Source organism: Thunnus albacares, chromosome 4 (assembly GCF_914725855.1).
Source record: "Thunnus albacares chromosome 4, fThuAlb1.1, whole genome shotgun sequence".
NCBI classification, from domain to species: Eukaryota; Metazoa; Chordata; class Actinopteri; order Scombriformes; family Scombridae; genus Thunnus; species Thunnus albacares.
This window is the reverse complement of record NC_058109.1, coordinates 4,210,584-4,235,086: the sequence shown is the minus strand read 5'-3', so window position 1 is coordinate 4,235,086 and position 24,503 is coordinate 4,210,584. Positions and strand designations below refer to the sequence as shown.

The following is a 24,503-nucleotide window of genomic DNA, read 5'->3' as shown; positions in this document are numbered from 1 at the left end:
TGTAGTGGAAAGTCTCACTAAAATATACTTTTAAAAAATATACTATTGTAACCCCAAACAGACTTTAAGATTGTATATATTATATATTATATTTTTTAGTTATCATTTCAAGAACCATCAACATTGAACACCAACTATTTAATTAGCACTTGATGTACTATTTCAAACCAAACAGATATGGACTGAGCATTTATATTTCTTAAACATCACTATCCTACAGCGCATTTAAGTCACATTCATGATTACTAATGGACAAGTTTAGCAAATTTCCTTGCATATGTAAAAGTGTATAAGATATATTCATACATTATGATAACTTCTCCTTCCCAGTTTTAATTTCATGTCAAAAAAGTCAGAAAAGCAACTTACGTCTGTCGAACAAAATGGTGTAACTGGTTTTCACAGACTGTTGATACACTGATTTTTTTGTTTTTCCTTCTCTTCTTTTTTCCTCTTTTCATTTATGTCCTTGATTTGTTCTCTGTCAAAGTTGCCACTCAGAGTACAAATAAACACATGCTGCGCTAAATGTTGTCTGCTGTGGGGGGAGACAAATGGTCAAAGTCTTACATGCAGGACTTTATATACAGTACAGTATCTGTGCTTACGTAAGTCCGGGTCAAAACAGATTCTATTGTGTTGTACAGACATCCCTATTTAATTTTGAATGTGTGCACAAACATTGTGTATCTCCAGGGCAAAAGCAATACACACTGTTTTCTGGAGTTTTCAAAGTAAAACCTTTTTACAAAGACACAATTATCTTTATCTTTTCTGCCTGACATTCAAGAAAGTAAAAGTAAAGCAAGAGTTTGATCAAATGTATCAATGTAGTTATAGACTAAATGTTAAAATTAACAAACATTTCTATAGACCTGTTCGACCACTTTACACATGATGCATTTTGTCTTGCTATCATTTTTTTCAAATGTGCTAGATAATGCAAATAGGTAAACAAAATGTCAGAGAAATTGGTTATTTTTCTGTGTGGGATTGAATGTAGGCCTAAATGATTCAGCCAAAACTAAGACAAACATGTCTTTAATTTCTGATGCACTGCAAAACAACCAGATATAACATAAATGGAAAACGTAAAAAGAAAAGGAATTATTTTAAAAATAAAGGCAATCTTCTAATATTGTGAGTGAAAAGGGGTCTTCTTTGAAGCAATGCGCAGCTGAATTAGGTGCCTCTCAGATCAGGGACAGTAAACTTCAGAGAGTATTGAAACTTTAGTTTGTTCTCACTATTAAAGGCTACACATCAATCAGTGTGCTTCAGTCTTTTCTCTCTGAAGTTTACTATTGTTATAACTTTTTATTCTTTCACTTTATTGTAAAATCCTTAAATATCCTTTTACATAACATATGCCACACCATTGTAGAGTAACTAGAGGCTAGACTAACTATGTGAATAGATCACATAAACATAAATAATGCCAGTTTAGCAGGATCAGGTGTAAGTACATATTCTGTATTAGAGGCTGCTGTCTGTGGTACATATTTAAATTATTAAAATAACAATATTTTAGTAATTTGGAAGCATTTCACCATGGATAATGCAGTGAATTTTCAGACTGTCATGCTTATGGTGCTCAGTAGGAGAGCACAGTCTAAAATTGTCTAGTTTATGTTATTTGGTCCTTTTCTGCAATCCATAGCTGGTACTTGCCCACACTGAACACAATAGGTACTTTTTCAAGTGCTTTCTAAAAGTCTTGTCTCGTAGCCCGTAAACAATCGGACTGATAAACCTGGGGAGGATCTGAATGATGATATAGCAAGCAAAGATTATGTGTACATAATGTTTAGGGAACCAGTATAACAGAGCCTTTATCAACACATGGGCTACATAGGTTAGCATACACAAGAGTAGCTGAAAGCCATGCAGCAGGATTGTATTCCTGGCCTTCTTTGCATCTCCATCAGATGATTTAGCTTCTTTAGCTGCTTTAGCAGCAAAGAAAATCTTAAAGTAAGTGTAGAAGAGGGTGAGCCAAACACCAATTAGGTAAATTATGTAGGACACATCCCTCTTTTTCAAACTTATGGGGTGATGGAACAAGTTATCCCTCTCACAGAAAATTGTGGAATAGAATAACCGTAAAGGTTCTGTTGCAAGAATAATAAACACATCCGGCAGTGTCGAGACTGCGCTCATGGCCCAGATCCAACCAATCAGAATATATGTCTTTTTGATTGTACAGAGCTCAGCATGTCGCAGTGGTAAACAAATAGCAATGTAACACTCTACTGCCATGACAGCTAAATTTAATGGGGTGTTGAGGGTGGTGAAAACAGCAAATGTAATAATGAGGCAACAGAAGGAAGCATTAATTTTGTAGAAGATATAACTGAAGACAAACAGGCTGATTGTTGTGGTAAGCTGGATTATATCGTTCAGCACCAGGTGGATGAATAAGATGTAACGAGGATTCACATAAAAGATCTGAAGGAGAGAGGAAAAGAATCAGTCAGTTAAAGGTTCTAATAATGTCTTCCATTCCATCCATTTCCTTCCACCAACAATAATAACTGATAATTATGATTGTAATAACAGAATAAAATATTCTGACCTGGTGTTTTCTGAAGGTGTGAATCAGGGTACCATTGATATAGTTGATGGTAAGGCCAAGAGCCAGAACAATCACATTTTTGACCACAGCTGAGCTTGAAGGGTCTCGATAACTAAGACCACTCGACACATTATAGCCATAAGACGAGGAATTCATGGTGTTGATTTGAGGATCCTGCAAATCCCTGTTACAGAGGAATATTTAAAGATATTCTAATGTTATGTTTAGTTTAGCACTGTGAATTTCTTCTCGCCAAAAATATATCTGTATTTTTCTCACAGTAGCAGAATACCTTGTTTAACAATTATGCACAGAGAATGAAGTTGATGTACAACAAATCAATGTATCCTGACTTTTTATAGTGAAAGCTTTCATCATTAAATGTATCCATACAAAAACATAACTATAGCACTTGCATGGGTCTTAAATGTTAATAACATGCTTTTTTCACACTTAACTGACATTTATGTACATAATAGTGAACACAAAATATCTGATTTGCTTCTTTAAATATGCATTTTTTTTCTTATCAAGTTCAAAATAAGATCAGCTAATGCTTGAGTGAAGAGATAAGAAACTCTACCACACAATGTTGAATGATCATTTAGAATTACAGCAAATTTATACTTCTTTCTCCTTTCAAAAGAACAACGTTCCACTGCTTAGAACACCATCTAGTTTTGAACTGCATTAGAGATAGGATATGCTCAATTAAGGAACTACAAAAGTGATTATTGTTACAAATAACACGTACAGTTTAAAAGCATCACAATACTGTAAACCACATAATAATAGAATATTGCACCACTACAGTGTGCAGTGTAATAGCATCAAATACATTCTCACCTCAGATAGTACACTTCAGTCTCCACTTTGAAATTGGTCTGAAGTAAGTTTGATGGCTTTATATTAAGTAGGATGATGCAATAGTCAATAATGATGTCATTTGGATATTCAGCTGTGTAGGAGTTAGGAGAAATTAGTTGTCTTTTGGTAGTTAAAACAGTTTGTTGGCAGTCAGTTGAAACAAATATGATGAAGAAAACTTCAGTATTTGTACATTTCAATAATATTTATAGATAGGTGTTACTTATCTAAAATAGTTGTAGAATTAAAAAAATAAAATAAGTGCATCACCTGCAAGGTTGTCACATCTATAAAAAATTTAAATAATTAGTTTGAGCACCGACACAAATTGAAAATCTGCTCACTAATTCATCTGCACCAACTGTATTGACAGTAAATCAACCTAATATCTTCAAGATTTAAAAAGATGACTCAGTGGTTGAGCAGTAAGACATAATTAGTATAAATTAAGTTTAAAACCACCACGACAAATAAACACAACATATCAACAACATCTAGCGAGTGCCTCCAGTGTTGTCTTGGCATGGCTGTTTTCATTCAGTCTTCCTGAATAGAAATGTTGCCTTTTTTAAAAGAGTCTATGGTCTGTGCTGCCCTCAGATGGTTATGGAGGCTATTCCACAAGCGTGGTGCAGCAGAGCTGAAGGCTCGATCCACCATGGTGTGGAGTTTAGTACTGGGGGACTGGAGGAGCAAGCTGCTGGCAGATCTGAGGGTGCGGGTGGAGGTTTGTGGTATGATCAGTTCTTGTAAGTAGGGAGGCGCATGTCCGTTGATGGATTTGTATGTGTATAGCAGGACTTTGTAGTCAATCCTGAAGGAGACAGGGAGCCAGTGCAATGAAAACAGAATGGTGTCATATGTTTGTGTTTTCACCCTCTCAGCAGCCTCTAGATGCTCCTGCCAGGGATCCCCGTAAAAAACACATTGCAGTTGTCCAGTCTTGAGGAGATAAAGGCATGGACAAGTTTCTCTACATCTGACAGGGTTAGAGAGGGACAAAATTTAGAGATGTTTTTGAATTGTTGTGGCTGACAGGCAAACAATAAAACCAATGAAGCTGTGGGTGGCTACAAGCAGGATAACACTGACGACATGTACACCAAAAGATTCAATTCCACTTCTGAGGCTCTTTTAATTTCTATATTACAAGGCTGCACAACGTATTCCACCTAACAGTTGCTTCCATGTGTCAGTGCAAAGAAAAGAAAAAGACATAAAAAATACAGATTATGCAATCCAGTGCCTTAATGGGGTCAACAGAAAATTTCACCCTGAATGCTCACCCTACCCCATGATCAAAGCCAGGTGAGGTGAACAGGTGCATGCAATTACTTGTAATCATGGAGTACATACCCATAGTGGCACACCCACCACCCAAGTGCCAATGCAGTGTGCACACACACAAACCAGGCATATAAATATACAAAAACTCTACATGTATGGCTCTATGGCTAAATAATTACACAACTGCTAAAATACTAAAATGTCCATATCTGCAAAAAAGTCAAGAGGTCAATGCAGGTCTCCATGGCTCCTCTGCTTCTTGAAGAAGGCACACCTTGGTGATGCGCCTGTCCTTGTCTTGATGTCTTGACATACAAGTCCTCTTATATCAGGAACTGCTTGCACAACCCTTCCAGTGAGCCACACGTAGCAAGGTGCAGAGTCATCCACGACCATAACAACATCTCTAGGAACAAAGTTTTGTCTAGTGCTCTCTCTGGTGCGCTCCTGAAGATGAGGCAAATACTCCTTGACCCAGTGCTTCCAGAACAAGTCGGACTTACACTGTATTTGTTTCCATCGATGACGAGCCTATATGTCCTCCCTTTGAAACACTCCTGGTGGTAAGGATGGTTTGGACTTAAGAAGCAGAAGACAGATAGGGGTCAATGCTTTTAAGTCGTTAGGATCAGGTGATGCTTTAGTTATGGGGCAGCTGTTGATGATAGCCTCAGCCTCACAAAGGACTGTATGGAGACCTTCTTCGTCAAAATTCTCTGTTTTCAGGGTGGAGTACAGCACCTTTCATACAGACTTTATCAACCGACCCAGAGGGGGGATTGAAAATCCACTTGATTTCCTCAATTATTGTTCAGATCTGACAAAGTTTGTGCTGTACTGCCAGGCATGTAAAGACAACTCCATACCCTTTTACTGTGCCCCTTCCTTGCTTAACCTCAAAAGGTCCAAAGCAATCCACTCCAACTTGTGTGAATGGAGGTTCATCAGGAGAAGCTCTGTCCTGGGGAAGATCTACCGTATGTTGATGTCCTGGTGCTGCATGTAGTCTATGGCAGACAACACACTTTGATAAAGTTTTCCTTACAGCAACACTGGCACCTGGGATCCAATACCTCTGGTGGTGCTTTGAAAGCATGTGGTTACGTCCACCATGTCCTGTCCTTTGATGTATATGATGAAGAACAAGGTCAGAAATGTGAAGATCCTTGGCCAATGTAGCAGGATTTCTTGCCTTGTCTGCTGCTCTACTAACTACTACCCCAACTCTTAGAACACCTTCTTCAAGTATGGGATCAAGCCTGTAGAACCAAGCCTGTGACTAGTGCTCTTCACACTTTCCCCTTTCTGCAAACTGGTTATCTCATCTGGAAACTTCTTCCTTTGACAAAAGCAGACAATAGCAGTTTCTGCCTTGTCAAACTCTTCAACTGAAAGAGAACGTCTTGCAGGCTGAGCTTTGACACTCTGCATCTCTTCCTGTAGCTTTTCTTCAGTCTTCTCTTTATCCAGGCCAGACTGAACAAGAATTGCTTTCAATTGCTTCCTCTTTTGACAAAGATCCAATAGCAAACTCTTGAACCTGAGAAGCCAACCAATCATCCTTTTCAAACAGATCTAAGAGGAGAAGTGACTGATAAAATGCATAACTGAGTCCGTCATTTCATTAGCTTGGACTACATTCATAGACACAGTTGTCCTGATCTCAGAATCTTCTGAAGAGACTTTCCAGAGACATCAAAGTTTACTGGCTACTTCATTTCAGGCTCAAGAAACTTAGGTCCTGACATTGAAGTGTCAGTTTTCAAGATGGAGTCCACTTTAGCTCCTCAGGAGGCCATCTGCAGGATTACTTGGTGTATTTACATAATTCCATTGAGATGAGTTGGACAATGTGAGTATCCCTGACACCCCATTCGCTACAAATGTTTTGATCCTTGAAGTTTCATTCCTGATGTACTTCAATACAGAGTTACCATCGGTCCAAAAAACTGACTCCTGCAGTGGCAATCACAACTCCTTCCTCCACACCTTGTCCATTCTTTTCACAACCACTGCAGCTGTCAGCTCCATGCAAAGGATGGTGATGGATTTCAATGGAGCCACACGTACCTTTCCCATTTTAAATGCACATTGCACCTGTCTGTAGATGTTATGCAGTAACAGGTAAGTCACTGTTCCATACCCATCCTCACTTGCATCCGCAAAGTGGTTTAGATGGGCAGAAGCAATGTCTCCAAAGTCCAGAGGTTTCAAGCACCTGTCAACCTTAAAATCCTCAAGCTGATGGAGCTCCTCTAGCAAGACTTTTCACTCCTGGGCAGCAGTGATTGGCAATGCATCATCCCAACCCAGCTTTCTTTTGCACAAGTTTTGAAGGATTCCTTTGGCAGATGGCACAACAGGCACCAGGAATCCTAAGGCTTCATAGATGGAGCTGATAGTGGATAAGATCCCTCTCCTTGTTGGAGGTCTGTCCTTGAACTTGATCTTAAACTTAAATTAATCTAACTGGACACACCACTAAAAAAGTAATACTGCCTCTTCTTTAGAACCAACTGATACAAGGCAATCATCAGCATAAACACAGGGATAACTTGGCAGAGTATCAGCATCTGTGTTCATCTTCCCTGGCCTGTACTTAATATAAAAGTGAAAGTCAGCCAGCTCACCAGCCCATCTGTGTCCAGCAGCATTTAGTCTGGCAGTGCTGAGGACATAAGTCAATGGGTTGTTATCTGTGTATACTATAAATGTTGGGGCATAATACAAGTAATCTCTTTACCAGTGTGGAGATAATGATTTCTCTCAGCAGATGTCAGAGTTCTTGAGCCGTACCCAATGACTTGCAACTTGTTGTCCTGACGCTGGTATAGCACTGCTCCTAAACTGTCTTTGGACACATCAGTGTGCAGTATAAATGGGAGGTCAAAGTTTAGGTGGGCTAGGATAGGTGGATTAGTCAGCATGTCCACTGGCTTGGCTACAACATTCCTGTGCTGTGCTTTCCATGTGATGGGTGTTTTTGACAGGAGCTGTCCTTTGTCTCCCTTCCTAGCTTTGCATTTACTTTTACTTGTCTGGTTCTGAGTGTTGCTTTCATCAGTTTCAGTAGGTCTCTGCAGCAGTTCAAACAGTGGCTTAACAAGCTCAGAGAAGTCTTGTTTGATACTTGTTTTAGTATCCAAGAAACCCCAGCAGGGCCTTGACATCCCCAACTGTGCAAGACTCTTTCTCTTTAAGTGACATCACAGCCGCCTGCTGTTGCTGATCAAGATGCTCTGTGAGTCTCTGCTGAACTGCTTGTTCTCTTGCTGGTGTTGCTGGTTGGGCTAACCTGTGTGCTGCACAGGTATGTGTCACTTTTTGGCTTTTCTGGCTGCTGGGAAGGTGAACAGAGATTTACTGGTCTGCTGTCAATGATTTCGTTTATACAGCCTAAGACTGTTCTTGGTGACAGGAAGATGTCATGCTTGGTGGAGTTGCAGAGTGGGATTTTTTACAGCTTTGGAGGCACCAGGGGCACATCAACTAATGCAGGAAACAATTGTAGCCCCTCTGATAGGACAGTCTCTAAGGTGGGTTCACATAGCATTGTTCCTACCTGTGGCCACAACCTGGCATGACTCTTTGCTTCACATATTTGACTACTTTGAACTGTGAGACCTCTCTTTCCTACTCTAATGTTGTCATTTACAGGCTTTTCTTGGGTCGCAGTATCACTTATTACAGGATGATTTCCTCTATCACATTGAACCCAAGCCATAGAGCACTAACACAGCACTGACTTACCAGAATGGGTACATTAATGGCTACTTGACCGTGTTTTGCACTTTTGATTTCCACTAGTATTTCAGCCCACCCCTCAAAAGGTACATCTGTCCTATTAGTGGCTGTGGTTTGGAGTGGATCATCTGGCAGGAGGCCTTCAAGTAACAGGATTTTGGCATCTGGTAAGTGTTTTTCTAGCCAGGACTTTTCCAGTATAGTAACTTGAGCTCCATTATCTAGTATCTATCTAGTCAGTCTGCACACCATTGAGATAACAAGTAAGCATACAGCTTTTGCCTATCAGTTTTGCAACACAATTTCCTTTTCTTACTCTGTGTTTTAATGGCTGGATGTTAGGTGGAGTCATGGAGTCATGGCTGATTACTGTGATAGAGGACTCTGGTTCCTGTTTGGTCACTGGTGGTCCCTCCACAGTGACCCCATTACATCTCCAGCAGATTTAGTCTTTGACATTCACCAGACAGCTTGATGCCCTTCTTGGCTACACCTAAAACAGCGGTTGCAGCTTGCAGTCCCTCGAGCTATACGTGGCTTGCATTTCCCCTTGTTGGGTCGATGGTTGCACAGTACTTACTGAGTTGGCCTGTGACCGCTCTGGAGTACTAGCTATAGTGGTGGGAGCCTTCTCTATAGTTTTTGCTAATACTCATACTGAAACTCTGAGCTACCTGCTGGGATTCTCTATTTTAACCCCATTAACCGGTATATGAACTGTTGTGCATTTAAAGAGAAGTCTCCTGAGATTGTTTGTATACATACTTTGATAACAGCTTGGTGATGGGGTCAGTGCTTGAATTCAAACCTTCACTGTTCATCCTGTAATGTTAATATATCCCAGATGTTAATATTTACTGGATGAACACCCTTTTTGAGAAGGTTTCCACTGCTTGGTTATTGGTCCCTCACCTCAGGGTGGTGCCCTGCTGTTATTAATTTACAATTAATAATTTTATTATTTTTTAATAATAATTACCATTGATAATTATTAATTATTGCTAATTACCAAACTTGTCCCTAACTAAGTCCCAACAACAGTATGAATTAATTCTGCCTCTGTGAAATTATCAGATAGCCCTTCATCAATCTGCCTACACAGCAAGCTGTGGGTTGAGCTAAATATGGTCCTCTTGACTTGCCAATTCATCACTTTTTAAAAAGTCCATGATGGAGTTGAAGAGTTCCACCTCTGTTGCATCATCCCCTGGTAGAGCTTCCTTGATGGAGGCTGCCAGCTTGTAGAGCACATCCGTTTTGGCAGAGTTGATCAGCTGATGGAGCTGTCTCTGGATTCCCCTTCACAGTTCTTGTAGAGCAGACATCTCTTCAGGAGTTGGTGGTGTAGCACATTGGTTCAGGAACTTGATGTCAGGTTCATTTCTGGATGATTAGTTGCCATCAGGAAAAGGTACTAATCCCGGATGAGCCCCCAAAATTGTTGCACCCCCCTGGCCTGGTGGGTGTCAGGGAGGGGTGTGTTCATAAACCCTGCAGCTGTATATAGAAACAAAGAGGCAGAAAACTGTAGTTTGTGTTCAGCTCGACTGCAGGATTTATTCTGCTTCCTTAACATAGGAAATACTTGACAAATGACTTCCCGAGGTAATCAACAAAATACTTGTTGTAGCATCAGGTATGTTTCATTATCTTCAAGTATAGGAGATATCACAATATCTTAAGAAACTACGAAAGTAACCACAGCACATGTGAATACACTGAAAAGCTGAAGCTCTGTGAAATAAGCATTATGAACGCCCTTAAGTGTCCATGTTCTTTAGTTGCACGTGAATAACATATTGACCAGTAGAACAACAACCAAAAAATACAATTTGTTCTCAGTTAGTTATTGTGACTAACATTTTACATAGTTCGACACTTTGATCACAATGCACATACAACAATAATATGCAACCTTGCAGTGAGTAAATATTAAATGTACCTCTCATGTTACTCCTACTCCATTGTCACATATTCATAAATTATGGTATTTACGTCCAGGGATGGAAACTAGCAATTTAGCTAAATTCTGGTGAATTTGTGAAGTGGCTGGTGAACTTTCTGCACCTGCCAGCCATGGCCGACGTGCTATAACGTTACCAGTTCATATCATTTAGTATTAGTGTGTGTGTGACTGTGATGTTACTGTCTGTGCTGCTGTTTGCGCAACGTGCATGTTGTGTGTATATGGCTGTACTGTCTGTGCTGCTGTGTGTATGAAGGGAACCATTGTGTGGCTATGTGCGGCACATGTGTAAATTTGACCATCATAAAATTGGATAAATGAGAATGATTGGAGGCGGTCATGGCTGATCAGCTGAAAACCGGCTGTTGTCGCTCAGTGGCCAATCGATTGGTGCATTTCTATTAACAACAGCTTCATTGTGGGCACCAAAAATTTAAAATGGGTGGTTATTTAAGACCACAAACCTCTAAATGCCACAAGGAGGTGATCTGCATTGTATGAGGAAAGTCGACTCTGGAGAAAAAGGCTGCAATAAGTGTGTGTGTGTATGTGTGTGTGTGTTCATGTGTGAGGGAGAGAGGATTAAAAATGGATAACCATAAGTGAATGAATATTAAATAAATACTTTTTATGGGGAAAATGCATATTAGTTGTTTTTTATTGAAAGCAAGACAAATGTTTAACAAAAGTTAGTTGGACATAAGCATATCTAAGCATATCTTCAGTTTGGTCAACACACCAAAACAAACTAATTAGAGGCAGAGTAGGGTTGGTCATGACTTCACCATCCTGGGAAAAAAAATATCTCTGCCTCTAAGGGGTTTTAAATTCCTCCCATGCGCTATGCGCCTTCTATTGACCTGTTTGACTATTGTGCTGACATGGTAATAAGTAGAGTACAATGAAAGTACAAATGGAATTTAATCATTATCATTATAATATATATGTTTACATCATTATAATCATTGAAATGCAATAAAATAAAAAAAAATATATAGGGGTGTCTATTTTGAAACATTTAATTTATTATTTTAGCAATGACAAACAAAATAGTATAACTAGTATTCGCAGACTAATGATGCACTGATTTTCTTTTCCTCTGTTCATTTATGTCCTTGATTTGTTCTCTTTCAAAGTTGCTACTCACAGTACAAATAAACATGCTGCGCTAAATGTAGTCTGCTGTGGAGACAAATGGCCAAAGTCTTACATGCAGAACTTTATATACAGTACAATATCTGTGATTATGTTAATCTGAATCAAAACAGATTCTAGTGTGTTGTACACACATCTCTATTTAAGTTTGCATATGTGCACACACACTGTTTATGTGTCTACAGCAGTGGTGGAAGAAGTAGTCAGATCCTTTACTTGAATGAAAGTACCAATACAGCAATGTAAAAATACTCCATCACAAGTAAAAGTCCTGTATAAAAAATCCTACTCAAGTAAAAGTACATAAGTATTATCAGCTTGATGTAGTTAAAGTATTGCAGTAAAAGTAGTGGTTTGGTCCCTCTGACTGATCTATTATTATATATGACATCATTAGATTATTAATACTGAAGCATCAGTGTTAGATCAGCATGTTACTGTTGTAGCTGCTGGAAGTGGAGCTAGTTTGAAGTACTTTATATACAATTAGCTAGTTTAGTCCAGTTGTTCCCAGCCTAGGGGTCGGACCCCTCCAAAGGGTCAGCAGATAAATCTGAGAGGTCATGTTTAATGGGAGAGGAAAGTAGGAAAAACAAAGTTCTGACAAACAAATCTGTTTTCAGCTTTTGGACTTTTTCTCTAATCTTTGATTTTTGCTGAAATATTGGATCATTTGAACATTTATTGAAATGAAACCAAGGGAGAGGTTTAGAGGGAAAAATCACTATTTGGTGGAGCTGTTAACAACTCATAGACATGTGAAATGTGACCCCGATTACACACTGCTTTTTGTAAGATGTCAAAAGCCAAAAAGGTTGGAAACCACTGGTTTCATCATTAACTATTCGTTGTATTTTAAAAGCTTGTCATATTATCCATTGTGTCAAATCTTCATCTAAATAGTGATTTAGTGGAGTAGAAAGTATAATATTTCCCTCTGAAATGTAGTGGAGTGGAAGTATAAAGTAGCATCAAATGGAAATACTCAAGTGAAGTACAAGTACCTCAGAACTGTACTTAAGTATAGTACTGGTGTAAATGTACTTAAGTACTTTCCACCACTGATATAACAGTGCAAAAGCAATACACACTGTTTTGTGGAGTTTTCAAAGTAAAACTTTTCAGCAAAGACACAATTATGTCTATCAACTTTTCTACCTGACATTCAAGAAAGTAAAAATAAAGCAAGAGTTAGGTAAAATGTATCAATGTAGTTTTAGACTAAATGTCAAAATTAACAAACATTTCTTTAGGCCTGTGCCACCAATTTACACATGATCCACTTGGTCTTGCTGTCTTTTTTTCAAATGTGCTAAATAATGCAAATAGGTAAACAAAACGTCAGAGCACTTAGTGATTTTTCTGTGTGGGATTGAATGTAAGTGATTCAGCCAAAACTAAGACAGATATGTCTTTAATTTCTGATGCACTGCAAAACAACCAGATATAACGTAAATAGAAAATGTAAAAAGAAAAGGAATTATTTTAAAAATAAAGGCAATCTTCTAATATTGTGAGTGAAAATGGATCCTCTTTGCAGCATTGTGCAGCTGAATCAGGTGTCTCTCAGATCAGGGACAGTAAACTTTAAAGAGAAAAGACTGGAACACTGAAAAAGTGTTGAAACGTTTGTCTGTTCTAACTATTAAAGGCTGCACATCAATCAGTGTGCTTCAGTCTTTTTTCTCTGAAGTTTACTGTTGCTATCACTTTTTATTCTTTCACTTTATTGTAAAACCCGTAAATATCATTTTACCTAACATATGCCATACCATGGCGCATGTTTAAATTGTTAAAATAACAATGTTTCAGTAATTTGGAAGCATTTGACCATGGATAATGCAGTGAATTTTCATACTGCTATAATTGTAGTGCTCAGTAGGAGAGCACAATCTAAGAAACTCTAAAAAACTGAATTTACAATGTTGTATACTCAGTGTTCTAGTGTACTTTCGCACTGAAAAGTCATTATAAATACACTATTTTTCCTCAGTGTTATTCATGACTGTAAATGCTTTGTTTAAGATCTAGTTTATGTTATCTGATCCTTCTCTGCAGTCCATGGTCTAATGCTTGCTCACACTGAACACAGCAGGTACTTTTTCAAGTGCTTTCTAAAAGTTTTGTCTCGGAGCCCGTACACAATTGGACTGATAAACCTGGGGAGCATCTGAATGATGATATAGCAAACAAAGAGTGCATGTACATAATGTTTAGGGAACCAGTACAACAGAGCTTTTTTTAACTCATGGGCTACATAGGTTAGCATACACAAGAGTAGCTGAAAGCCATGCAGCAGGATTGTATTCCTGGCCTTCTTTGCATCTCCATCAGATGATTTAGCTTCTTTAGCTGCTTTAGCAGCAAAGAAAATCTTAAAGTAAGTGTAGAAGAGAGTGAGCCAAACACCAATTAGGTAAATTATGTAGGACACATCCCTCTTTTTCAAACTTATGGGGTGATGGAACAAGTTATCCCTCTCACAGAAAATTGTGGAATAGAATAACCATAAAGGCTTTGTTGCAAGAATAATAAACACATCCGGCAGTGTCGAGACTGCGCTCATGGCCCAGATCCAACCAATCAGAAGATATGTCTTTTTGATTGTACAGAGCTCAGCATGTCGCAGTGGCAAACAAATAGCAATGTAGCACTCCACTGCCATAACAGCTAAATTTAATGGGGTGTTGAGGGTGGTGAAAACAGCAAATGTAATAATGAGGCAACAGAAGGAAGCATTAATTTTGTAGAAGATATAACTGAAGACAAACAGGCTGATTGTTGTAGTAAGCTGGATTATATCGTTCAGCACCAGGTGGATGAATAAGATGTAACGTGGATTCACATAAAAGATCTGAAGGAGAGAGGAAAAGAATCAGTCAGTTAAAGGTTCTAATAATGTCTTCCATTCCATCCATTTCCCTCTTCCACCAACAATAATTATAGTAATACCAAAAACAACAACAAAATATTCTGACCTGGTGTTTTCTGAAGGTGTGAATCAGGGTACCATTGATATAGTTGATGGTAAGGCCAAGAGCCAGAACAATCACATTTTTGACCACAGCTGAGCTTGAAGGGTCTCGATAACTAAGACCACTCGACACATTATAGCCATAAGACGAGGAATTCATGGGGCTGATTTGAGGATCTTGCAAGTCCCTGTTACAGAGGAATATTTAAAGATATTCTAATGTTATGTTTAGGTTAGCACTGCAAATGTCTTATTCATACATCTATATTTTTCTCACAGTAGCAGAATACCTTGTTCAACAATTATGCACAGAGAATGAAGTTGATGTACAACAAATCAATGTATCCTGACTGTTTAAAGTGAAAGCTTTCATCCTTAAATGTTTCCATCCAAAAACATAACTTTAACACTTGCATGGGTATTAAATGTTTATGTACATTGTGTGAACACAAAATATCTGATTTGCCTATTAAAATATCCAATTTTCAATCAAGTTCAAAATAAGATCAATAAATGCTTGAGTGAATAGATAAGAAACTCTACCACATGATGTTGAATAATCATTTAGAATTACAGCAAACTTGTACTTTTTTCTCCTTTCAAATGAACAATGTTTCACTGCTTAAAACACCATCTAGTTTTGAACTGCATTAGAGATATGATATGCTCAATTAAGGAGTTACAAAAGTGATTATTCACAGTTCAAAAGCATGATAAACATCATATAATATTGATACACTACTAAAGTGTGACAGCATCATATACATTCTTACCTCAGATAGTACACTTCAGTCTCAGCTTTGAAAATGTTTTGAAGTCAGTTTGATGGCTTTATATAAAATAGGATGATGGATGAGTCTTACAAATCATCAGTAATGATGTCATTTGGATACTATGCTCTGCAGGAGTTAGGAGCAATCAGTTGTCCTTTGGTAATTAAAACACAGTTTGTTGACAGTCAGTCAGTCGAAACCAATATGATGAAGAAAACTTCAGTATTTGTTATTTTCAATAGATTTTATAGATAGGGGTTACTTATGTAAAATAGTTGTAGAATTAAAAAAATAAAATAAAATAAATGCATCACCTGCAAGGTTGTCATATCTATAAAAAATTAAAATAATTAGTTTGAGCAATGAAACACAAACTGAAAGTCTGCTCACTAATTCATTCCCATTCAGAACGAGACTTATCTTTGAGCAAGACTTGGTTAGGCACAATAACAACAGACTAAATCAAGCAAAAGGTAAAACAAAATGGGGTAGAAGGGGTAGAAGCGTCACTGGGGTCATCAGGTGGGCACCCTCCTTCTTTGGTGTTTCTCTGATAGGCCCATGACACTTCCAGAGGGCTCAACAGTGACACCTGGCATCCCAGGTTCACCCCCCTTGTGAACCTGGGCGGACTTGTGGCCAACTATGGAGTTGACAATCCAAACTGCAGTTATTGTGTGCACATTTTGGCTAGCCGTACCTTTGGTTGACTAATACTGTTACTGGTAAATAGAAATTGATAAGCCATGTCAAGATATCTGATTAAATGTATATATTCTTACATTATGTTTAACAACCTTGCCAGCAGCATGTCAGTGTTCGTAGCTGTGGAATCCTGTTTCTGTTTAGGGATCTGATTACGTAGTTGCTAATTGTAGTAGCTTCTCCTAAGAAACTCACCTGTTACTGCTCTATTGAAATGTGACTCAGCCACACGGTTGGCGGATCTTTGATATTGGTAGTACTAGTATTGATATGAATGTTTTTCTGCCTACTAATGGTAGCATTTGTATTACTAAGAATATTAGTTTGATTATTATTGCTGTTAGTGTTTACATTGTTAGTGACTTTATCAGTGTCAAAACTGAGATTACCATTACTGTTAAGCCTGTATACATTATCATCAAAACCAAGTTAAATTGTTGGTAGTTATAACCTGATATATGTATATTTTATTTCTGATTTGTTTCAGACCACATGCCTATCTTTGATACGTGCAATAACCGGGTCTACTGTACTGCTGTGGTGTATTAAGGAGTAACCACTCACGAAAAGATCCATACCGTCTCCTGTCTCGTGTGTTCTGACCGTCAACCCAGGGCGAATGCTATCCTACATATTCTCAACCAGTTCCCCCCATTCTTCATAGAGAGAGTTGCTAACTCACTTGGCAGCCTCTGCAAGTGACTTGATAGCCTGTCCTAGGGCCTGTCCTTGGACTCCCATCCCTTTCTTCAGCCTGGTGGTTGACATGGCCACGAGACCCCTGCAGCTGACCTTGCAAGGAGCACCTGTGTTCTTCAGCCGTTTTGTTCCAATTCAGTTGCTAGATTTGAGTATTTCAGCTTTTTGCGTTTATATGCCATACACTAACTGCATCCTCCCATGGCACCATCAGCTCTGTGATGAACAGAGACTTCTGTGAGGCTGACCACAGGATCAGATCTGGCCTGAGACTGGTTGTAATGATCTCTGGTGGGAAGGTGAGCTTCTGGTCTAGATCGACCTTCATCTTCCAATCCCGGGCTGTATCCAGTAGGCTTGATTCTTGTCTTGCAGTTAATGTCTTTGGTATTGTTCCTGCTGGTACAAAGGACATGATGTTTGAGAAGCCAGGGGTTGGGGGAGAGAGGGCATTGTTGGTAGTCCTCCTTTCTTCCAGAAATAGTGCCTGTTGCCAAAGGACCTGGTTGTGCCTCCAGGTGTACCATCCTTGGGTGAGGCTGGTCTTGTAGCTGGTGAGTATTTGCTGTAGGATTGCTGGTGTTCGGCAAAGAGGACATGATGGGTTTTCCCCAAGCCACTGGTTCAGGTTCTTGGGACTGGGAAGAATATCACACATGGCTCTGATGATGTTAAGTTAAGTCTGCATCCTGCCATTTCCCAAAGATCCGTCCAGGCAAACTTCTGGTGTTCAAAGTTTTCCAATATGTCCATTGGCCCTATTTTGCCCGTGAGACCTTTGCACATTGTTCTGCCTCTCCCACTGCTGTATCTCTTTTATCAACAGCTCTCTCTTCTGGGCAGGTTTTGCTCTATGCCATGTGGGTCTATCTGTACCTAGCCCAAAGCTGCCTCTTCCATGCTGCACTCCATGCCCACAATATCTCCATGCCTGAGAGCAGATTTCACTTACTGCACTGCCTCAGATGGGTTCCACTTTCTGCCTGTGGCCACTCTGGGAGCTGCCGCCCATATTGTGGTGTCTGTAGTTTCTGTCAGGGTCATGTCCAGCTTTACCTTGGAGCATTTGAATTCTTCAGTAAGGCTAATGATAGGCAGTTCCAGAGGAATGGATGGCATGTCAGGAGGTATGTTCCTCTGTTCATGTATCAGGTTATGTGTGTCTATTGTTTTCTAATGATCTTCAAGTTCCCTTTTTGACACTTGGAGTACTCCGCTCTTTTCCTTTGTGAACAGCTCTTTCACAAATCTGAACGGATCCTTGTAGATCAATGTTCGTGCCCTCTCCTTTGTACATTGAAACCTGAGGTTTTCTGCCCTCTGTAGTCTTTCCAGGCATTCTTTTAGGTCTGTTTGCAGGAGGCTGATTCCCTCCATCTCTTCTAATGAACCTTTTCTCCATCGCTTCCTCAGGTCCCTTCTCTCCTTGACTAGGCACTCCATTTCTTGTTGCCTTCTTGGGTGATGTTGTTGTCGTTCTATTCTTCCTTGAGTCTCTTGCTCCAAACCTTTCTACCAGGTATTCATAAATCAGGTTGCTTATCCTCTCCAGGCTCTTCTCTGCTGTTCCTTGAAGTCCTTCCAAGATCTTGCTCAAATCTGCATTGTTTGTTTCCAAATCTTTTTTGCTGCCGAACTTTGGCCACTTCACATGTGGCCTACATCCTTGGATCTTCATCTCTGTCACATGTTGTATCTGGATTGGTACCAGGTTCTCAGATGTCTTGGATGAATTGCCTTCCTCTACAATTGGGATATTGATGCTTGGTGGACTGTAGGTTGTGTGCAGCCACTGACCTTCACTCGACTGACTTGACAGTCAAGTTTATCTCTCAGGAGATACTGGTTGATGCGAGGTCCCAGTCTCATCTGCTTCAGGCATTTGGCCCTGGTGTATTCTTACGCCACAGAGCAATGATACCTGGGTTAGGGTTAGCAGCTGTTGTTTCTGTGCCAATTATTGTCATTTTCGTTCCTTTGTCTGTTGTGCCAGCCGATGAACAATGCGCTCCGCCCCTCACTCTCGCTGGCTCAGGGGTATTTTCCTTTTTGGTCTTTTCGTAGCCATTAAGGAGTGACTCCTATTGACTAGCAGATGGAGCCTGCCATCATGGTTAACTAGCCAATGACAGCCCCATCGGGGTCTTTCCCTAGTTGTCAGCTGCACTTTCACAGCAATCACTGGTTTTATTCAGCAGATCAAGTGAGCTTAGAGGACATTGTTTTACAATGCTGTATTATAATTGGCAATCATTCCTTGAGTGGGGGTAGGGATAAAGGTCATGCAGCAACAGGACTTAAAGAAGATTGGTCGAGTCCAGGTTTCTTCTGTCAGTGATTCAGTGCGGACTGTTCATATATCATTATTGTTAAGTGTTAGCAACCAGAATCAGCTATGTATTTGCTGTCTTGAATGCACCCCATTCCTTCTGCAAACGAATGACTTGAATCACTCACTCAATGAGGGAGTGTATCCCTGCGAAAGAATCACATTTGCTCACAACTGACTGGGTAGCTCAACTGAACTGAGAAATGAACAGAAGTGATTCAGTTCAGTTCGTTAACCCAAAAGATTTGAATCACTTGAGAATGACACATTCACTGGAGCCGGTTTGGGACATGACAGCTTTTTGGATTACGTTATCTTTTTTTTAAACTTTAAAAAATTTTCAGTGTTGTTTGCTGCACAGGTGATCACAGACGATCAGCCTTTTGACTGGATCCGCAGATATTCAGGGCACAGCCTCAAAACGCTGCAACGTAGACTAGATCATGGTCAATAGTTGTCCTGTGATCAGTCTGTGTATAACTTCTCTGCTATAGCTGATAGTATCAGTGTTTCAAGGCTGTGTTGTTTGCGTGTACAGTGGCTCTGAGTGGTCAAACAACTCTCTAAAGGCTTTTGACGGATGCAAAAAAATGCAGAAAATCGAACCTGCTCCGAAAACTATAATGACAGACGAAACCTACGGCATCGGTGTGTAAACGTGATTGACGCAACGTGACGTCGTATTTATTTTTTAACGTGTGACAATTTCGGACGAAAAAAACGGACTTGGTGTGCAAAGACCTTTAGTGTGTGTGTGTGTGTGTGTGTGTGTGTGTGAGAGAGAGAGACAGGAAGGGAGAGGAAGAGAGAATTGAGGATAATCATAAGTGAATAGATATTAAATTAATACCTTTATGAGAAAAAATGTACATCAGTTTTTTTATTCATTTTTTTTATTCAACGTTACACAAAAATTAGTTACACACAAAAGTGTCTGGTAAAATTTAGAATCCACCAGCCAAAGTGGCTAGTTGAAGAAAGAGTTCATTTCCAACACTGTTTACGTCTCTTCTAAAGTCACTAAAAAACACAGATATACATACACAACAAACAACAAACAGTTTATCAGTCTGTGAAATATATGCCTTAGCACTTTATATAGCCTATCTTCACATGAGACAGGAAAGAAGAAAAAACAAAGTTCTGATACACAAATCTGTTTTCAGTTTTTGGACTTTTTCTCTAATCTTTGATTTTTGGGGAAATATTTAATCATCTTAACATTTATTAAAATGAAACCATGTGAGAAATTTAGAGGGAAAAATGACCATTTGGTGGAGCTGTGAACTCACAGACATGTGAAATGTGACCCTGACTACACACTGCTTTTTGTAAGATGTCAAAAGCCAAAAAAGTTGGAAACCACTGGTTTCATCTTTAACAATGTGTTATATTTTAAAAGCTTGTTATGTTATCCATTGTGTCAAATCTTCATTAGAAAAGTAACTAAAGCTGTCAATTAAATGTAGTGGAGTAGAAAGTATAATATTTCCCTCTGAAATGTAGTGGAGTGGAAGTATAAAGTAGTATCAAATGGAAATACTAATGTAAAGTATAAGTACCTCAAAACTGTACTTAAGTACAGTACTTGTGTAAATGTACTTAAGTACTACTTTTAGACAAAGACGCAATTATATCTATTAAATTTTCTACCTGGCATTCAAAAAAGTAAAAATAAAACGAGAGGTTGGTCAAATGTATCAATATGGTTATGGACTAAATGTCAATGAAATTAACAAACATTTCTTGCTGTTCTTTTTTTTTTTTTTTTTTTTTTACAAATGTACTCAATAATGCAAATTGGTGAACAAAATGTCAGAGCACTTATTAATCAATCAATCAATCAATCAATCAATTTTTATTTATATAGCGCCATATCACAACAGAAGTCATCTCAAGGCACTTTTAACATAGAGTAGATCAAGACCGTACTCTTTAATTTACAGAGACCCAACAATTCCCCCATGAGCAAGCACATGTTAATACATGTTATTTTTCTGTGTGGGATTGAATGTAAGTGATTCAGCCAAAACTAAGACAAACATGTCTTTAATATCTGATGCACTGCAAAACAACCAGATATAACGTAAATGGAAAATGTAAAAAGAAAATGGAATTATTTAAAAAATAAAGGCAGTCTTCTAATATTGTGAGTGAAAAGGGGTCCTCTTTGCAGCAATGTGCAGCTGAATTAGGTGCCTCTCAGATCAGGGACAGCAAACTTCAGAGAGAAAAGACTGGAACACTGATAAAGTGTTGAAACTTTAGTCTGTTCTCACTATTAAAGGCTGCACATCAATCAGCATGCTTCAGTCTTTTCTCTCTGAAGTTTACTATTGTTATCACTTTTTATTCTTTCACTTAATTGTTAAATCCTTAAATATCATTTTATATAATATATGCCATACCATTGTAGAATAACTAGAGGCTAGACTAACTACGTGAATAGATCACATAAACATAGAGTTGATAGCTTGTGCATCACAGGCTACAGGCTGCAGTCTGTGGTGCATGTTTAAATTGTTAAAATAACAATGTTTTAGTAATTTGGAAGCATTTGATCATGCAGTGAATAATATATATAATATATCATGCAGTGAATTTTCATACTGCTATGATTATAGTGCTCAGTAGGAGAGCACAATCTAAATTTGTCAAACTCCAGGAATTTACAATGTTATATGCTTAATGTGTTCCAGTGTACTTTCTCACTGAAAAGTCATTACACTATTTTTCCTCAATGGCATTCACGACCTTAAATGCTTTGTTTAAGATCTAGTTTATGTTATCTGGTCCTTCTCTGCAGTCCATGGTGTGATGCTTGCTCACACTGAACACAGCAGGTACTTTTTAAAGTGCTGTCTAAAAGTCTTGTCTCGTAACCCATACACAATTGGACTGATAAACCTGGGGAGGATCTGAATGATGATATAGCAAACAAAGAGTGCATGTACATAATGTTTAGGGAACCAGTACAATAGAACCTTTTTCAACACAGGGGCTACATAGGTTAGCATACACAAGAGTAGCTGAATGCCATGTAGCAGGATTGTATTCCTGGCCTTCTTTGCATCTCCATCAGATGATTTAGCTTCTTTAGCTGCTTTAGCAGCAAAGAAAATCTTAAAGTAAGTGTAGAAGAGAGTGAGCCAAACACCAATTAGGTAAATTATGTAGGACACATCCCTCTTTTTCAAACTTATGGGGTGATGGAACAAGTTATCCCTCTCACAGAAAATTGTGGAATAGAATAACCGTAAAGGTTCTGTTGCAAGAATAATAAACACATCCGGCAGTGTTGAGACTGCGCTCATGGCCCAGATCCAACCAATCAGAATATTTGTCTTTTTGATTGTACAGAGCTCAGCATGTCGCAGTGGTAAACAAATAGCAATGTAGCACTCTACTGCCATGACAGCTAAATTTAATGGGGTGTTGAGGGTGGTGAAAACAGCAAATGTAATAATGAGGCAACAGAAGGAAGCATTAATTTTGTAGAAGATATAACTGAAGACAAACAGGCTGATTGTTGTAGTAAGCTGGATTATATCGTTCAGCACCAGGTGGATGAATAAGATGTAACGAGGATTCACCAAAAAGATCTGAAGGAGAGAGGAAAAGAATCAGTCAGTTAAAAGGTTCTAATAATGTCTTCCATTCCATCCATTTCCTTCTTCCACCAACAATAATTATAGTAATACCAAAAACAACAACAAAATATTCTGACCTGGTGTTTTCTGAAGGTGTGAATCAGGGTACCATTGATATAGTTGATGGTAAGGCCAAGAGCCAGAACAATCACATTTTTGACCACAGCTGAGCTTGAAGGGTCTCGATAACTAAGACCACTCGACACATTATAGCCATAAGACGAGGAATTCATGGGGCTGATTTGAGGATCCTGCAAGTCCCTGTTACAGAGGAATATTTAAAGATATTCTAATGTTATGTTTAGGTTAGCACTGCAAATGTCTTATTCATACATCTATATTTTTCTCACAGTAGCAGAATACCTTGTTCAACAATTATGCACAGAGAATGAAGTTGATGTACAACAAATCAATGTATCCTGACTGTTTAAAGTGAAAGCTTTCATCCTTAAATGTCTCCATCCAAAAACATAACTTTAACACTTGCATGGGTATTAAATGTTTATGTACATTGTGTGAACACAAAATATCTGATTTGCCTATTAAAATATCCAATTTTCAATCAAGTTCAAAATAAGATCAATAAATGCTTGAGTGAATAGATAAGAAACTCTACCACATGATGTTGAATAATCATTTAGAATTACAGCAAACTTGTACTTTTTTCTCCTTTCAAATGAACAGTGTTTCACTGCTTAAAACACCATCTAGTTTTGAACTGCATTAGAGATATGATATGCTCAATTAAGGAGTTACAAAAGTGATTATTCACAGTTCAAAAGCATGATAAACATCATATAATATTGATACACTACTGAAGTGTGACAGCATCATATACATTCTTACCTCAGATAGTATACTTCAGTCTCAGCTTTGAAAATGTTTTGAAGTCAGTTTGATGGCTTTATATAAAATAGGATGATGGATGAGTCTTACAAATCATCAGTAATGATGTCATTTGGATACTATGCTCTGCAGGAGTTAGGAGCAATCAGTTGTCCTTTGGTAATTAAAACACAGTTTGTTGACAGTCAGTCGAAACCAATATGGTGAAGAAAACTTCAGTATTTGTTCTTTTCAATAGATTTTATAGATAGGGGTTACTTATGTAAAATAGTTGTAGAATTAAAAAAATAAAATAAAATAAAATAAGTGCATCACCTGCAAGGTTGTCATATCTATAAAAAATTAAAATAATTAGTTTGAGCAATGAAACACAAACTGAAAGTCTGCTCACTAATTCATTCCCATTCAGAACGAGACTTATCTTTGAGCAAGACTTGGTTAGGCACAATAACAACAGACTAAATCAAGCAAAAGGTAAAACAAAATGGGGTAGAAGGGGTAGAAGCGTCACTGGGGTCATCAGGTGGGCACCCTCCTTCTTTGGTGTTTCTCTGATAGGCCCATGACACTTCCAGAGGGCTCAACAGTGACACCTAGCATCCCAGGTTCACCCCCCTTGTGAACCTGGGCGGACTTGTGGCCAACTATGGAGTTGACAATCCAAACTGCAGTTATTGTGTGCACATTTTGGCTAGCCGTACCTTTGGTTGACTAATACTGTTACTGGTAAATAGAAATTGATAAACCATGTCAAGATATCTGATTAAATGTATATATTCTTACATTATGTTTAACAACCTTGCCAGCAGCATGTCAGTGTTCGTAGCTGTGGAATCCTGTTTCTGTTTAGGGATCTGATTACGTAGTTGCTAATTGTAGTAGCTTCTCCTAAGAAACTCACCTGTTACTGCTCTATTGAAATGTGACTCAGCC

The 24,503-nt window shown here is 38.6% G+C and overlaps 1 protein-coding gene and 2 pseudogenes across 2 annotated transcripts; all 3 read right to left on the bottom strand.

Annotated features, from left to right (window-relative positions):
* Positions 1 to 82: 82 nt before the first annotated feature.
* Positions 83 to 4,351, bottom strand: LOC122980924 (odorant receptor 131-2-like). Of its 2 annotated transcripts, XM_044349381.1 has the most exons (4): positions 4,319 to 4,351; positions 3,422 to 3,533; positions 2,576 to 2,759; positions 83 to 2,448 (listed from the first exon to the last, which is right to left on the bottom strand). In XM_044349381.1, exons 3-4 carry the CDS (start codon positions 2,729 to 2,731, stop codon positions 1,633 to 1,635), a joined length of 972 nt encoding a protein of 323 aa, XP_044205316.1. In that variant the 5' UTR covers positions 2,732 to 2,759; positions 3,422 to 3,533; positions 4,319 to 4,351; the 3' UTR covers positions 83 to 1,632. The 2 variants fall into 2 exon arrangements, with proteins under 2 accessions (XP_044205316.1, XP_044205315.1); XM_044349380.1 differs by lacking the exon at positions 4,319 to 4,351 and having other exon boundaries at positions 3,422 to 4,282.
* An 8,253-nt stretch (positions 4,352 to 12,604) lies between these two features.
* LOC122980928 lies at positions 12,605 to 14,736 on the bottom strand (annotated as a pseudogene).
* Positions 14,737 to 21,854: 7,118 nt separating this feature from the next.
* LOC122980501 lies at positions 21,855 to 23,158 on the bottom strand (annotated as a pseudogene).
* Between the last annotated feature and the right edge of the window lie 1,345 nt (positions 23,159 to 24,503).

Coding starts and splice junctions, on each gene's coding strand:
- LOC122980924 (XM_044349381.1), bottom strand. CDS start 2,731: ATGAATTCCTCGTCTTATGGCTATAATGTGTCGAGTGGTCTTAGTTAT. Junction 2,449..2,575: donor ACACCTTCAGAAAACACCAG/GTCAGAATATTT, acceptor TCTCTCCTTCAG/ATCTTTTATGTGAATCCTCG.